The sequence below is a fragment of the Pungitius pungitius genome, chromosome 12 (genome assembly GCF_949316345.1).
Source record: "Pungitius pungitius chromosome 12, fPunPun2.1, whole genome shotgun sequence".
In the NCBI taxonomy this organism is placed as follows: domain Eukaryota; kingdom Metazoa; phylum Chordata; class Actinopteri; order Perciformes; family Gasterosteidae; genus Pungitius; species Pungitius pungitius.
The window spans coordinates 8859486-8877113 of NC_084911.1; the positions used below are offsets into that span (position 1 = coordinate 8859486).

The following is a 17628-nucleotide window of genomic DNA, read 5'->3' on the forward strand; positions in this document are numbered from 1 at the left end:
TAGCGGTGGACGGGGATTCACTGAGCCTGGAGTACCAATCACATATAAAACACTGCTGATCCCTGGATCTCATCACCAAAAACATTCACATTGAAAACCAGATTGCATCTACAATGTAAGGCTGTGTTCCTCTTTACACTCTTACCTCTTTTTCCTGTCCAGAGACCTCTGTGTGGCAGCAGACAGAACCACTCTCTCCTTGGGGCTCTTGGCTTTCTGCTTCTGAGATAGTCAGTGAAGATCATAGTTTGTCAAAAATCGCTGCCACTCACAGTACAAGACGAGGAACATGACTGTCTGGATTTATAGCTGTCTGAACATCACTAAAAGGATCCAGACGAATGCTCAAGTTAATTTGAAAGTTCATGGGGAAAAGATATCTGTACTAAAAGGTTGTTCTGTTCAAATATTGGTATGTGATTGATTGGTTGACAGGTTACCATGTCTCGCAGCTTCCTCTCAGCTCGTAGCTCCCTGTCCTGCTGCAGCAATGCTAATCGATCCCAGAGAGGCATTTCAAAGAAGATATCATGGATGTCATACAGGGCCGCACGTAACTGAGGGACAAAGACGCACAAATAAACACAAAGTAAGATGGCCCTCTGCTGTCTATAGACAGTAAGTACACATGCAGACCTGGGCTCTGACTCTCTCCTGCAGGGAGCGATCTTGTGCTGAGCAGAGGCCTCTCTTCTGTGGAGCTTCTGTCTGGAATGAACGGATGAACTCCTGTGTATCCTAAGCACACATACCGTCACTAACATGATAATGATAACATAATAAGTTAATACACAATTCTATTTTGTCTTTTCTCTTACACGGTTACACAGACTTCAACACAGTATTAAGTGAGCATGGTTAAGTGGTACCTGTACTGTGTCCAAGTGATGACTCAGATGGTGTGTGAACAACCATGCAACCTCATTTGAAGTGTAGGAGCCACGAAGGTGATTATTATATACGCTCTGACTAATATAAAATGTTAAAGTGGAATAGTTTAATGGTTTATATTTTGGGACACTTGGGTTGTTATATTCTGTTGTTTTTGTTAATTGCATATCACCGTAATTGGGGGCGGTAACTTTTTAACTGATTATAATAGCAGGCACAGACGGATGTAGCGGGGAAAGAGAGAGAGGGTGAGTGACGGGGACGCCGCATTTTTGTTGAGCGCTGTTGTTTGTTACGCTGCTACGCTGATATTGCTACCGTGTGATTTTTCTTTTACTTTGAGCATGTTATGCATACCGGATTATGTTGAACTAGTATTTCAATAAACCTGTCAAAACGCATCATCGGATCGGAGCGGACATTTTCTTTGCTACAGCGCGTCACAATCCGCTACACCCATACCGTGGCCTCTCAGCGACTGTTTTGTTTGAATACATGTCGCTACATGAACCATGTACAACCTGTTTTTCAGGTAGTTTGCAAATTAGACATGACATTTTTATATATTTGTCTACTTTTGCATACCTACCAGACTTAGCCTCGCTCGAGGTTTGCTACCTGCCCATGTTGGACTCCACAGAAAAACGGGAGGCTGGAACGAAGGTGAGGACAGACCAGAACTTACAGGACTGGGAAAACCTGGAGAAAGAAATATACTCGAAATGTAATTGTTTGACCGTTTCTATTTTGAGCCTCCATACACACGCTGAATTCACATTGAGCTCTTTCTCCAGTTGATCTTGTTTAAACGGTGACGGAAGTGTTGTTCATATAGAAGTAATAATTCAATCCGGAGTAACTTTTTGAAGTTCAAACACTGCTTTATTATAACATGCATAAATATTGATATTGCAATGTGTTTTGGGGCTTGGACTCCATCCTGCCAAAGGATAGAACAGGGGCCGGGATGCTGAGCCGAGCTATATCCCCCCCTTTGGGAGTCCAGACACTGGTGGTGGTAGAGAATAAGTTGCTCCAATTTCCTGATATTGTTCGTGTCTTTCTGTTGCAGCAACAAACCATGTGATCTCTTTCAGCGCAAAGAGGAGACAGAGACTGTAAAAGGAGTCTGAAATATCTATAACATCAGAGGAGAGAAACTAAACCAGTACATATCATTATTTTTTGTATGTCTTTTGATTTATATTTCACACAAAATCTCCATCACTTGATATGCTTGGAACAGGAAGTTACTAAGAGTTATATAGAACTACTAAGACTAAGTTTCACACTAACAGATATACATTATTTAACTATTATTAGAATTTTCTCAACAATTTTAATATGTAACTATATGTAAGTAAGTCAATTTAAGTTATTACTTTTGGTAGTATTTTAGGGGGACATTCTTTCCTTTTTAAGTTACTTTGTAAATCCACTACAGTTCTTCAGGGAATGCTTTACTTCTGCTGCTGTTATTCGGAGCAAGATATTATATTTAACTGTTTTTTATTTAGTTGTTTTCTATGATAAAACTGTAGTTTCCAGACTATTAGTCTTGTCCCACTTTATCAAACCGTCATTCACTTTTAGGGAGGTGTTCAAAAAAATTCCTGAGGGTGAATGCATCATGGGAGGAGTTTCACAAAAAAATACAAGACATCTTTTAGGTTTTGTTTCTTGGGTAGAGTGGGAGTTTTAGTTCCTCATATGAACCCTGTCAAACCTGTTCATGCCTTTATCATGTTGTTCTTGTATTTCTGTTGCAACAACACATCATGTGATTTACGTTTCGTTTCTTGGGTGGAGTCGCAGCACTTTGCAGAACAAAAGTAGTTTTACGCCCGCTGGAGTTTGACAAAGCTGGAGGAGCGGCACTGATCTGCATCTTTAATCTTCTCGCTACAGGTAAACGTTGTGGGTGACTCTTGTTGACCGTCTGAAAGCTGTAAGATCTTCACCGTGAATAACAAACAACGACATTTGTTGACAGATCTTGATTTTTAACATGAAATATTACCAAAGAGTAGCGTATGGTGATGGCAACTCTCTCTGTATCTGTCCACACTATAGTATTGAAAGGAAAGAAGAAAAGGAAGATGATGAAGTTATTTGTTTGGACTAAAGCGAATGTATTATCAATTTCATTACTCATTAATCTGCTGACCATTTTCTCTTTTAATCAATCTATTGTTTGGTTATTAAAACAAACTCAGACAAAAGTGAGGATACTTTTCCTTTTTGGTCCAACAAGCATTTTTTTTTAAATTATATTTTAAACGTTTGAACTGTTAACAAACCTCAAATCATACCTCTGTAAGGGGGGCTTTGGGGAAGAAGAAGGGGAAGTTAACCTAGAGAGTGCTGCTTCTTCAGGCTGTCTGAGCGCCCCCACTCTCTCCTCTGGGCTCTTCCTGTAGCAGCTCCTGAGTAGAAAAGGACACTGTCATACTTTCCTGACTTTAAATCTGTAAAAGCTGAAATCCAAATAATGATGTACTCTGTTGCCTTTAGCAAGAGGCAAAGAAAGTATTGGAATTACCGGTAATCAGTTTACAAAACAGGACAACCATGTGAATATTTTGCTTATACATAAAATACATTAGTTCACAAATGAGATATGAAACCTGCAATCAGGAGAGACTTCAGAGCTTAGGTCCAACATATAACTTAAGCAAACCAAATTAAGCCAACAAACTTTGATCAACACCACAACATGCAAACAAAAATACCTCCAGAGGACGGAACCACAAGGGAACGAAACCATGACAGCAGGTGCTTTTTAAGTGATGCCACAATTTGGCTGCTTGTTTGGGGAGGAGCCAGCTGGGTTCACAACCCCGCCATACTAGCACACTTGTCACTTATTGGCAAAATTTTTGTTCAATCAGCTTTGAGATGTCTTCATCATCTTGATTTACCTTCCAACTCTTTACCTGAATATTTTCAATGGATAAATCTTTGAGATTGCCAATAGCAGTAATATTATTCATTATTTTATATGTCAGTAAACTGTGATTCTCTAAAATTGCAGTGGTTGATTTGAAATGTGACTGTATGCTTAACTTACAGTTTCCTTTCATGGTCATGGATGATTTTGTTTGTGATAAATTAACTGAATGGGGTCTCCGCAAGTGGATAGAAACATTTAAAGGTAAAGTATTACTATGCCTCTTTTTTAGGGCACAATGTTCAGACAGCCTCTCATACCTTATTGCTTAAGTGTGTGTTTATTATAAAACACATGATATTAAATATGTTTATTTACTATATAAGCACTTGAATTCATTATAAATGCATGCATTTCTAGATAAACATTTTAATACCAAGTGTTTATAGTATGCATTTCTAGAAAAGGGACACATTAATTAAGCCAAGTAGCCTTTATCTTGTAATTTATTTTTGTCTGAGATTACTGAGATTACATTTTCAAATCTTTAATTGCAGAAGAAGAAGTTGACAGGGAAAGTTTTTACCTTCTGGATGATCAACAAATTTCCAAATTGATCCCAAAACTAGGACCACAGGCAAAATTCAAGATGAAGTTGTTAAAGGTAATGTTCTGTACTCTAAAATCATTTAGAAGCACAATATTCATGACACATAAGTGATAGTAATAAATCATTAATAATAATAGCAATGCATATAATAATAAAATGTACTTACATTTTAACATTTATTTACTATTGTGGATTTAAAAGGAACAAAACACAGAAAAACCAGATACATCTCAAGTAAGTTGAAAAATAGGAATTTATTATGAATATTTACGTCATCATTTCTGCTCAAACTTTTACATGACCACTTAGTACGGTATTAAAACACAAATGTCCATGTTCAGGTCATTCTGTCCACCAGTGGAACAAGTAATGAAGGTGAGATGCAATTTTTTTATTAATTACATTTCGTGTTAGTTGAAGTTTTCAACATCTTGCTTCGACTCAGCAACTCTCTAGAGAACGTGTCTTAATATTGTGAGAGGCAGATTCAAAAAACGTATTATTATTTGTTTTTTTTCCTCCCACCGAACCAAAAATCTCCAATAAGGAAAAAGAAAGTCTGACCTCCAGGGCGAGTCCAATGAACAGCAACCACGGACTAAGAAACGACACCTTGCCAAAGGACCGGGATCCTACTCAGGTATTCATAATACTCTGCAAACAATGACAACCTCCAATTTACCAAAGGGGTTAACATTTCTACGTAATAACATTTTTACTGACTAACAAATACTCCCCTATGTAATCTCACCAAACAACCCTAATCAGTCAAGACACACATGCAGGTATACATAGCAACGCTATGCTATGCTTCAAAGTAAGTGTGTAATTAGGGTTCTCGCTACGACTAGTCGTAGAGGAATCTATTGTATTTCAAGGAATTATTATTAGGGTCCTCGCTACGACTAATCGTAGAGGAACCTATTGTATTTCAAGGAATTATTATTAGGGTCCTCGCTACGACTAGTCGTAGAGGAACCTATTGTATTTCAAGGAATTATTATTAGGGTCCTCGCTACGACTAATCGTAGAGGAACCTATTGTATTTCAAGGAATTATTATTAGGGTCCTCGCTACGACTAGTCGTAGAGGAACCTATTGTATTTCAAGGAATCATTATTAGGGTCCTCGCTACGACTAGTCGTAGAGGAACCTATTGTATTTCAAGGAATTATTATTAGGGTCCTCGCTACGACTAGTCGTAGAGGAACCTATTGTATTTCAATGAATTATTATTAGGGTCCTCGCTACGACTAGTCGTAGAGGAACCTATTGTATTTCAATGAATTATTATTAGGGTCCTCGCTACGACTAGTCGTAGAGGAACCTATTGTATTTCAAGGAATTATTATTAGGGTCCTCGCTACGACTAGTCGTAGAGGAACCTATTGTATTTCAAGGAATTATTATTAGGGTCCTCGCTACGACTAGTCGTAGAGGAACCTATTGTATTTCAATGAATTATTATTAGGGTCCTCGCTACGACTAGTCGTAGAGGAACCTATTGTATTTCAAGGAATTATTATTAGGGTCCTCGCTACGACTAGTCGTAGAGGAACCTATTGTATTTCAAGGAATTATTATTAGGGTCCTCGCTACGACTAGTCGTAGAGGAACCTATTGTATTTCAATGAATTATTATTAGGGTCCTCGCTAAGACTAGTCGTAGAGGAACCTATTGTATTTCAAGGAATTATTATTAGGGTCCTCGCTACGACTAGTCGTAGAGGAACCTATTGTATTTCAATGAATTATTATTAGGGTCCTCGCTACGACTAGTCGTAGAGGAAACAACGATTGCATTTTTGGCAATTTCTCCTCAACGCTGAGTTTGATTGTCACGAAACCGTCAGTGGATCATTATTTGGTCAATGTGCCCTTGATATATCAGAATGGTGCTGATAACTCATTGTTTTGATGATATATGGGCTAATTAACTTCGCAAGGGGTGTGGCTTAATCTGTCAGATTTTTTACTTCCAAATGACCTGGCCTGCCTTAACTAAAATTATAGCATGTGTGAACATTGAAGCCCTAAACACATACTAATATTTTCATAATTTTTGAAGAATAGGGGGTGTGTTGTTTAATGGTTGAAAATCTGCCTTTTTGGCCTGTTTTTGGCCTTTTTTCATGATTTCTTACAGTTGTAAAAGACGCAACTCCTCCCAAGGATTAAACCCCATTCTTTTCAAAATCGCGCGGTGTGATCCTGAGACCTTAGGCTCTAAAAATTGCATTTTTCCGGAGGAATTTCCAAACTATGTGTGTAGGGAGCATTTTCAAAAAAACACCATCCGCCACGAACGTTGAAGTCATTTTAACTCAACCATACTTTATCTAATCTGCTCCATATTTCTCATATAGCATGAACTTCTCACCTTTTAAACATCCATATGATCATTTCTAACCTCTCTTATGGTTTTAAGAAGATATTACGGTTAATGAACTTTGCAAGGGGTGTGGCTTAATCTGGCAAGATTTATAACTTCCAAATGGCTTGGCCTGCCCTCACCAAAATTGAGGGATGTGTAAACATTGAACCCCTGAACACACCCTAATTTTGTCATCATTGTTTAAGATTAGGGGGCGCTGCATTTAATCATTAAAGATGTGCCTTTTTGGCATATTTTCATATAATCATCATTTTTCTTAGTTGTAAAAGACCGAACTCCTCCCAGGGATTAAACCTGATTCTTTTCAAATCCACGCAGTGTGCCCTTGAGACCTTGGCCTCTAAAAGTTGCATTTTGCCGAAAGAAATATTAAACTTTGTGCGTAAGGCGCAATTGAAAAAAAACATCTTTTAAAAGATTTCGAAGGAAGTTGGGTCATGTATGGTATTTTGATAGGCTTTTATTTTGGGATGGAACATCAGAATGTCCTGGTTATCCATGAGTGTCACCTTGGGGATGTGAACTATCAACCTGAAGTGGAATGGTCATGACAGTAGTGATTGCTTTATTTTAAACATAATCTGAAAATGACCAAATGTAGTCTGGTGATTGAGATATTGAAGGAAAGTGGCTCATCTATGGTATTCTAAGAGGCTTTAATTTTTAATGGTACATCAGAAGCTCCTGGTTATATGTTCACATAAAAGGCCTAAGACCATGATAATGTCAAAGATAAAGTTTAAAAAGCGACATTCCTGGTGTTGCTCCACACAGCGACCATTGACTTGCGAAAGCTTCGTCCGACCGCCGCAGGGTTCTTCGGCTGCATTTGTAACCAACTGGCCAGTGCCCCGACGTGCAAGGAATAGCGAGGACCCGTCCAATGCTGCTCGTTGTTTTTTTAATTTTATCTTTATTTCTCAACTTACTAACCCATAGCTTTAGCGTAGTAACCCATAGCATATATTTTATTATATTTTTATATTATTTTTATCTTAGCTGCACTACGTTGTCTGTTATCCATTATTGTAGTGTCTTCCGTCATGCACCAACCACCAAGTCAAATTCCATGTATGTCTAACATATAATGGCAATAAACGTTTCCTGATTCCTGATGATACACTCTGGAGCTTCCTAAATGGACCTGGCCGAGAAAGTTTAACTCACACTTTAGCTTCTTCCCTCATTGTGCATTACCGCTTACTCAACTCACTGGTTCAGTTCCTTCTGAATAGTTCTTTATATTCACTCCGACAGAAGAAATTATACAGGCTGATGTGAAAGATATAATGGGACGTGTCCTACAGCGAATACCTCACCGCGGCAACAACTTGAACATCTTCCTGAGGTAAGAATTACGTTTTTCCTTACAATTTTTCATATCAATATGTTGTCCGGGAAAATCTATCAGGTTAAAATTAGGAAGTAATGAGATTTTGGAAAAAATTAATGTAAACTATAACTTGACTTTTGTCTGAGTGATTCAGTCGTGATGGCGGTAATCCTAGTTTTCTGTGGAAAAAAAAGTCTTAATTTACCAAACATTGACAGATAACAGTAATTCTACTGAAGAAGGTACAATATGCTGTGGAGCCCAGTTCATAGATGGATCTACGTCTGATCATTACAAATTGATTTTTAAACAAACAAAACAACCCACACTACAACAGGAAGAAAATCTGTGATTTAGAGACGGACAAGAGGGAGGTGGTCGGCGTCTTTGGCAAAACCGGAGCTGGAAAGAGCTATTTGATAAATGCCGTCATTGGATTGAAGAACTTCTTGCCCTCTGGAAGCGTCAGTGCATGTACGTCAGTCTCTATTAAAGTGGAGGCTAACATGCAGAACTCAAAGTACGAAGCAATCATTGAGTTTATTACAAAAGAGGTAAAAATGGGCTTAATGTTGTTACTTAAAGCTATTTAAAAATGTGTGTTGTGGCTTTATAAATACAATTCTTGATTACACAGCAGGCCATTTTATTTAACAAAAATAATGTTTTTTTTCTCCATTTTATTTAGGAGTGGAGAGATGAGTTGTGGTTCTCAAAACATTTTGGTCTGGAAAATGAGGAAGATGACACAGAACACGGAGACATTGTTGAAAAGCTGTCAGCGCTGTATGGAGAAGACTGGAAAGAAAAATCTCCTGATGACCTCATGGATGGCAAATATTTCAGAGAGATCCCAGAATTTCTCCTTTCCGAGGAGGAACTGAGAAAGAAGATTTTGACAGCCGATGAAGTAAGACTAAAAATTCTGTATCACTTCATAAAAAGCCTTCTGTTGTGTCTGAGGGGGTGAAATGTTATTGATGTTTATTATAAATAATCCCTGGCCCTTTCAGGTAAGTCAAGTTTAACAGTAATTTGACTTAAAGAGTGGCCTAAAATGTATCTTTCATGGGTGGAGGAACTAGTGGCACGAGAGCAGTTGTTTTGGGGCGTGATTCCCGCTCACTGCGCAGAATGTCGAACTGAATGCCTGGTGTCGTTTCTGCTGCTCAAATGTATCCGTCCTACAGGTTGGTGCTCATGTAAACGGCCAATACCCAATATGGTTAAAACTCTGATATGACAAGGGTTTGTGATGGAATTTCTACATTTTCTACATTCTACATTTCTACATTTCTACAATAAATACATAGTATGTAATTTGCAACAGACTCAAGCTATGAGTTTAGCATTAACAGGTAAGCTAGCGGCCATTCCGTGGTAAGGCGGTTATTTTGACCTGAGCGTTGTCTTACAAGGATAGCGCTGAAACTATGTTACGGCCTTTCCCATCGTGCCTAGTGGTGTACAGGCATAACACAAATATACAGCAAATGGTAGCCGTTACGTCCACAATGTGGAACAATAACTAAACAACAACCAGTTTAAAACCGTCAAAGTGCTGTTCGAAATCAACAGTTTTATTCTCAGACAACTGACACAAATTTAGTGGAGGTAGGGACAGTATAGTTGTGCCAAATAATCAAAATGAACAAACCAAAACAAGGCCTAACTAACTCGTTCTTCTGAAAACAAAACAAACAAAAGGCTGACAGATCTCTAAAAACCACCGTTCACAAAACATATAGGGAAAGGCACCAACCACTAACCCTAGTGTTTCTAGACATGACAAAAAGCCCTACGTGCAAAAGTGTACAGGGTACCCCAGACTTACCAATGCCCTCTATCTCCTTACCACAAAAACAAATCAGTAGTTCTGGCAATGTGTCTACCATTCACAGGCGTAATCACAAGTGATACAGCCCACCCTCTCGAGAGCCCAGAATGCGCCTCTTTTGAGGGCAGCCCACAACAGCGATTGGCTGGATTGAACCATTGTGAGCCACTCAGCAGCTGGCAAACTCCACAAAGGTGGACTCCAATCACCTCCATTAACACCAGGTCCTGGAAGCACCTGCAAGTGGGAGGGCAGAACACCACAGGAGAAAGCTCTGCAGGCCTGTCTGGCCCTGCTGGCACGTAACAATAGCCTTAGCAAAGGTAGAACAATAGAGATAAATAAGGTTTGAACCATAGTGAGGATACTTTATTGTCAAAGACTCAACAAAAATAGACAACTGAAACAGAAGCAAAAAGCCTACAGGTTAGTCATTCAACTTTGCTGCTGTGGTCCCATTCCTGGGACCTGTAACATTTTCACCCAAAGGTTGCTTTTGGTTCTGTTAGAAAAATGCTACTTGTTTGAGTCTAGTGTTAGTGTTTGTGGTGGTGTTCGGACCCCAAAGCTGACCCGGAGGAGCAGGTAGTGAACAAAGGTGAGTTTATTGACTGTGTAGGCAGGTGCCAGCTGGAGCGGCAGGGTGCAGTAGTGTTGTTACCTCCGACCCTCCTGCTTCGAAGCTTGTGTCGAAATATGAACCAGTGCAAGGCGAAGCAAATGTATTGGTGCTTGGTTCGTTCGCTGCTGATCACGTGATCAGTGACGTCCGAAGCTTCGTTCCGGCGCACAGCCACGTGACTGCTTCGATTTGATTCAAATGGGTGCGAAACAGAGTTCAGGCTTGTCTGTCTGATACAGTCAAAGTCAGCGTTGTTGAGAGTAGCAGAGAGCAAAATTACAATGGAACCTGTGGCAAAGAGGTTGCTCTGAGATGTGGGAGCACTTCAATTTGATTTCCTCTAACAAGGTTGGCGATAGGAAGGCAAGGTTGTATTGTGTAAATAATAATTACTAATTATTAATTAATTATGAATGTTTATATCTCAATAAAAATCAATAATTTCATGCCCCATCCCATGTGTTCACAAGCACCTCAATATCTTGTCATAACAAACCTGTACTATCACTGCCCCACTGACCTTTCTTCTGTAAATCACTTCCCACATTCCGGATTCAAACAATTCACATCAGTCCCTATGACTGCCATGAAGTGCACATGCAGTAGGAAGCACTTGCTGGTATTTTAAATTATATATAAGCTATCAATTCTTCTGCTAGTATGATCACAAAAGACACGTAGTGTTTGTTCCCAATGTACAGAGAATTGAAATACACAAACAAGGACACAATTCAAACCTGAAAATCAATAGTTGTATTCATATATAGGAATCCATGTATTTATTAGATGATTTATTGGTTCAACTTTTATTATTAACAATTATGTTCAACCCACAGACTGGGCCAAAATATACTCGTAGGCTATTGGAAACATGCACTACAAGTTTTCAACAGCAGAGATCATCATAGAGTTTGCAATGCATTGAATGAATGAACCTTTTCCAGTACAATTGGCTGGAAAGCTTCACTGGTTCGGAAAGCTTCACTGGTTCAGAAAGCTTCACTTTGCCATTAGACATAGGGTGCAGGCTGGCTGGAGGATCCACAGAGAGGCGAGGATTGCAGCCGAGCAAAGAGGCACAGGGTGGTTCAAGCTCTATGGAAGCTTGACGGAATAATCTGGCACCGGCTTGTTGAGCGGACCAGGACTATATAGTGGGCGTGATTACGATTGAGTGCAGGTGCGCCTGCAAGGGGAAACAGGGATGGGGAGGAGGAAAGACGAAAACAACAAGAAGCAACTATACCAATCCTCACATGTGGTTTTGAGTGAAATCGACTGACCTTGCCTTGATCTCATTTTACTATTTATTGCAGGACGAAGATCTGTTTGAATATTTAATCAGATACACAAGAACCAAACCAGATGACCCAGAAGATCAAGGCACGGGGAGGTGGTATTGGCCGCTAGTGAAGTGTGTGACCATCAAGGTGCCAGATGCTGATCTTCTGAAGCATGTCACACTGGTGGATCTTCCTGGAAATGGGGACACTAACAAGAGCAGAGACAAGATGTGGAAAACGGTAATTTTTCACATGCAATGCTTTTTATTGTGTGTTACTGTGCTGTCTGCAAACTGTGACTTTGTATTATTGCAAAGAGCTGATAACCATCATACTGATCTCGCTGTTGTATCTGTTCAGATCATTGGAAGTTGTTCCACTATCTGGATCGTGACTGACATCAATCGAGCTGCATCAGACAAAGAAGCCTGGGACATCCTGAAAGATGCCTGCAGCTACATGGGAAATGGTGGCCAGTGTAATGAGATTCACTTCATCTGCACCAAGTCTGATTGTCATTCAGATGCAAAAGACACGTAAGTGTTTTAAGATGCCAAAAGTACATATACATGTACGTTTAAGTTATTAGGAGAAATTTGTAAGTGGTTATGAAACAGTCTCAATAATAATTCTTATACATCTATATGACCAATATTAGAAATCCAAGTCCATCAGCGTGAAAATGATTTTCTACATTTTCATTTTTAATGCTAATTCTTTCAAGGAAATGCCTCTGGAAATCAATAATGTCTTCTACAGTCAACGCAACTAACCAATTTGAAATAGTATTATGTAACTTTGTGTTTATTATTGTAGCACTGTGGGTGTAAGGGGCTCATGAAGAAGGCAAACAGAGAATGCAGGTCCAATATATTTTATTAATTGGTTGCAAGATGCTTGTGCTTCACGCTTGCTCGACCAGCCTTGCTCGCCGCCTCACTGGGTCATATATGGGGACATAATTAGTAATTATTTCCCCCAGCTGAGGCTCATTGCCTCCACCCGACCTCGTTCCCAGAGCCACTCCCCCTCTCTTCCCCCCTGCAGCCGAGCCGAAACCCCCCCCGCCACCACAATTATTAACAACTAACCTGATTTTTTCCAGAAAACATTTCATTGAGATCAAAGAAATGTAAAATTAAGTGATGCACAGTGGAATGGTGGAGAGTTACAGCTACAGGTTGAATAGAGATCTTTTAGACTTTTATTTTGAATGCGGAAAATAAAGAAAATTTAAGGTTTCAGTACTTCAAAAACTATTTGAGGTGGAAATTAATGGGAACATTCTCATTTAGTTCAGAAGCTGGTATTCGTGATTTCATCTTAAAAAGAAACCAACAAGCCAAGGCCAAAGTGAAACAAGAATTTAACCAACTAAAGGAGGTTAAGGTGAGTATTGTAGTATGAAAGAAAGTTTATCACAAATTGTCTACAGCTGCAAGTTAAACTTAAAACCAGAATGTTTTCTTTACAGAAACACTTCAGTGAGGAAAGTTTCAAAGTCTTCACAGTGAGCTCCCTAGAGTTTCTAAATCAGAAATATCTAAATCAAGAAGAAACTGGTAGGTGAAGTCTACATGTATGAGCGCAATTTGATTTACTTTATTCTAACCAAACTAATGCAAATTCAAACTGACACTTTCTTTACAGAAATACCCAAACTTCAGGAGTTCCTGCAGGAGTTCAATGACTGTCACAAAGAGACGTTGAACTACGTGTCCGGAGCCCACGGGATCCTCTCTCTGATTCAAGGGGCCAGCCTTGGAGGAGGAGTAAGTGATCACATCTCATCTTTGATTTTAATCACCGTTCATATTAACAGAATACATTGAGAAAACATAAAAACACAACATGTTTCTTCCCAAATTGTTTTGCTTTTGAACCAAAGTAATTTAAGGGAGGTCTCGCTCAAAGTAAAATAACATTATGGTTACGTTGCTTTAAATGCTGAAAGTGTTTTTGTTTATTACAGGCTGAGATAAAGAAAGCTGTTTGCACAGACCTTGAAAAAAAGATGAAAGATGAACTTGAAAAAGTCAGGAATCAAATGGTAGAAACATACGGGGATTTTAAAAAGTGCCTCAATGACGGAGTTGAGAAATCTGAAAGTTCCTGTGAAAAAGACCTGGAGTCGGTGATAAATCCTAAAGTACATAAATGATGACTACATATTTATAAATACATCATTGTAACTTATATATTACTTATATATTTTTACTGTTTTGTTTCAGAAAAAGTCAGGAAGTGGTTTCCATATGACACTGAGGTTTTTAGTTAAGCACAACGGCATCTACAAAGCAGAAACAGCAAAAAATCAAAAAAAGAGGAAACAAATAAACCTCAACATGAAGTTATCTTCATACCTGACTGAGAGCATCGATGAGAAATTCAAGGAGACCTTCCCGTAAGAAATAACTTAACAAAGACATAAAACCCTGTGCAGGCTGGTTGTACAAACTATCCCTGGAACAACAGTTCATACATTATGCAGTTATGTGATATAATACATTTATATTACTTTTGAAATGCAAACTTGTCAATGCTGTTCATGAAACATTTCAACTTTTTAACATGTTTCAGAAATGAAGTCAATTGTGGACCATTCAACGGAAAAATCAATTCATTTTCACTTGGCACAAAGAGGATGAAAATGAAGCCAGAGTACGAAGATGTCAAACTTCAACTGGAATTCCTCAATGCAGAGGTAAAGGAAGAGAAGTGTACCAGTAGTCCATTGTGTAGCTGTTAGTGCAGGTCAGAAAGGCCCAAGTAGAAGGCTGAGAAGAGAGGAGACACAAGAGGAGCCTCACTTTTAGATTATCTTGATTGGATTCAAAATGTGTGAATCTTTAATATTCTCTCTCAGGAAGATAAGATGAAGAAGAAACTCATCAAAGTCATCCGTGAACGTAAGAAAATGATCTACAGCAGTCTGATGACAACAGTTGAGGAATCAATGCAGAAATGCTATGATGGTACAATAAAAGATCAGAACATTTACAACATGACACTGACAACATGCACATTATTCATCAAAATGTAATTATAATTTTATTTAATTGACAAGCGTTTTCTTTTTTTATTGTAGATTCAAAAGAAATTACTGGAAAAAACTCGCTGAATAACATGAGGGAAACAATGAGGAAGCACGTTCAAGATTCAAAACACAAAATGTTCAAGAAGGCTAAAAAGGTCATGTTGGACCAGCTGAGAGACTTGATGGTTTGTAACATTTTAATGATACATCAAACAATGAGGACATTTTAAACTTGTTTCGATACTTGTCTTTATTTACGATTCTTGGTATTCATCAATATGTGTGTGCGTATGTACATTTAAAACACGGGTAGATTGTGGGAAATCCCACAAAGGATCCTTTTGAGGCAATGCGAGTTTTTTGCAACCGGACAATTAAGGTGGACATCATGAGCGATGTGATTTAATGAGATGGTGCGGGATCCAATGCTGTTTACATGCACGTACGGGGACTATTTTTCCTCTAGATTAATGAAATGTGATACAAAACGTTTGGTGTCTACATTTATTTTGTGCTAAAAGGCAGCTATTTACTTACCATTTATAATTTCGCTGGTAACCATGTTATAAAAGCAATAAGGTACTTGAGGCAGTACTTTATCTTCAATATACAGGCCTAACTTCACCCTCGAACTGTTACATTATTGGACAATAAAGTACAGCCTCTCGTACCTTATTGCTTTAATAGTATTCAGTAAATAATTAGGTACAATATGCACATTTTTTAATAGTGCTTTTGCACTAAAGCGGAGCACGCCACATTTCACCCTTTACATTATTCAGTTGTTAGTGTCTGAAATACATATAATCTGTGAGTGATGAAGATATTTATGCTAATTTAGAACGACATCCTGAAGGACCTGAAAGTGACAATGCAGGAATCAATCGACCTGTCGCTCAAGACAGACGGTGACTCAATCCCAGGTAAAGGCAACAAAATAAAAACATGAGAATCTCTAAATGTCCAATTGTGTGATTAGTAAACTTGATGTTAATATTATGTTTTTTTAGATGTTACAGTGGAGCTTGGTATGGTGAAGAACCACCATGAACAACTGAATGGAAGTGCAGAAGATGACCAGTAGTTTGGTAAAAGCTGTTAAAATATCTACATAATGACTCTGGATTGATGTTGTGAATACCTCTAACATTGCTTTTCATCACTAGTGCCAGTCCACCAAGCTGCTGAACAGCTGATGAGCAGCTGAAGAGCCGTAACCCTTGGAGACGTGAGGCCTCTGGATTTGGTCTCAACCATTTATTTATTTACTTATTACAATTCCCATTGATGTTTACTTTGACTTAGCTTGTGGTAAAAGACATTCATAGCAATTTGAGACTTTATTTGTGGGGCATTTTAATTTAAATGATTAAAGTTTAGATAGAGACATAAAATGTGTGTGGGGTTGTGTGTGTGTGTTGGGGGGGGGGTCTTTTTTAAAGATAAATCTTAATTACTGCAAAATGTTTTTTTAATTTGTTAATTCATCTATAAAAAGTTAGGGAACTAGATGATTTTTTTATCAACCAACACGCCCATCTAGTTTCTCATTGTTTAGTGAATAATTGTTTTGTCTTAATCTACATTCTAAATCTGCATTGATAGTATTTTGCACAGTAAACTCTCTAATAAAGTCCACTTTCAAAGTGTCACATGGGCTTCTTGGTTATTCATGTTTTTAAAAGGATCATTAGGCTCATGCTGGTGGAATAGAACGTAGAGTCCCACTCTTACTTTCACTCCTTTATGAGATGCAAATAGGCATCCTGTCTGCATTTGATTCCTTTCAATGGATGTCTTTGTTTCTTCCTCTGCTATTTTCCTCTTCAGTTTTTTCATGCCGACTTTGGAAAGTGAATTGTGAAGGAACGGTTTAAATCTCCTATTTTGTATCTGTTGAATAGACAAAACAACTGTTATTTTCTACTTTCTTTCTTGTGCAGAGTGCCTGCAGTCTGTACGACCACTAAACATTCTTTGCAAAGAATAAAGCTTTGACATGTGGTTTGTATTCGTACATTGAACCTTGTACATTGGTGAGTAAGCTGCTGTACTTTTAATTTCAACACGCAAACAGCATTGTTGAAGAGAAACAAGCAACTAGGTCAAACGATTTGAATACAAATTTGCTGTTGCTTTGCATACTTCCATGTTTTACATTATTTTTGCATTTGTTCCTGAGGTACAGCATGTTTTTGCTGGGTGTGTCTAACCTGAATATGCCTTTCTGGATGAAACCAGCCTTGGTCAAACAAGGCAAAGTTTACCAAAATAGTTGCATGACTTTGCAAACTTTGTATGTTCTTTATGTCATTGCAGTATGTATCCTGATAAACATGCAACCTTGTGAATAAAAGTCTTTGAATGGAATGTTGTTTTAAAAGCTTCTAGGGTGGTTTGTCACACAGGGAGCACTTGCAGGCTTAAATCCACGATGGTTACAATGGATTTAGTAACACACAAACCAACCAAAAACATGACGATTTATGTGTTATCAAACATCAAAACATTGATTACTAATGACGCAGAAATTGTGTCTGTATATCACAGTGCGTATTCACACAAATATTCTTTTCTTTAGAATCCAATCTTAAACATGACAGTGGACAACAAGAGAAAATGTACAGATAACTTGATATGCATTTGACCGAATTGACTCAATAATTTAGTTTTAGTCAGTATTTTGATGTGCTTTTCCATGTTGTAGGAGCCTACATTACATTATTTAAA

The 17628-nt window shown here is 38.3% G+C and overlaps 1 protein-coding gene and 1 long non-coding RNA gene across 5 annotated transcripts; one reads left to right on the forward strand and one right to left on the reverse strand.

Annotated features, from left to right (window-relative positions):
* LOC134133028 (uncharacterized) lies at positions 1-752 on the reverse strand. The gene is made up of 4 exons (XR_009957160.1): positions 637-752; positions 441-557; positions 146-222; positions 1-26 (listed from the first exon to the last, which is right to left on the reverse strand). It is a non-coding gene; the product is annotated as an uncharacterized LOC134133028 (long non-coding RNA).
* A 671-nt stretch (positions 753-1423) lies between these two features.
* On the forward strand, positions 1424-17607 carry LOC119220109 (nuclear GTPase SLIP-GC-like). Of its 4 annotated transcripts, none has more exons than XM_062565851.1 (24): positions 1424-1554; positions 1964-2078; positions 2701-2799; positions 3964-4045; positions 4339-4445; positions 4593-4625; positions 4733-4766; positions 4939-5031; positions 8044-8134; positions 8457-8673; positions 8808-9029; positions 11895-12101; positions 12222-12397; positions 13157-13250; positions 13336-13423; positions 13512-13633; positions 13834-14010; positions 14093-14265; positions 14442-14565; positions 14728-14836; positions 14950-15083; positions 15740-15821; positions 15909-15986; positions 16065-17607. In XM_062565851.1, exons 4-23 carry the CDS (start codon positions 3973-3975, stop codon positions 15980-15982), a joined length of 2430 nt encoding a protein of 809 aa, XP_062421835.1. In that variant the 5' UTR covers positions 1424-1554; positions 1964-2078; positions 2701-2799; positions 3964-3972; the 3' UTR covers positions 15983-15986; positions 16065-17607. The 4 variants fall into 4 exon arrangements, with proteins under 4 accessions (XP_062421835.1, XP_062421838.1, XP_062421836.1 ...); XM_062565854.1 differs by having other exon boundaries at positions 13834-13995; XM_062565852.1 differs by having other exon boundaries at positions 2707-2799.
* The last annotated feature ends 21 nt before the right edge of the window (positions 17608-17628 follow it).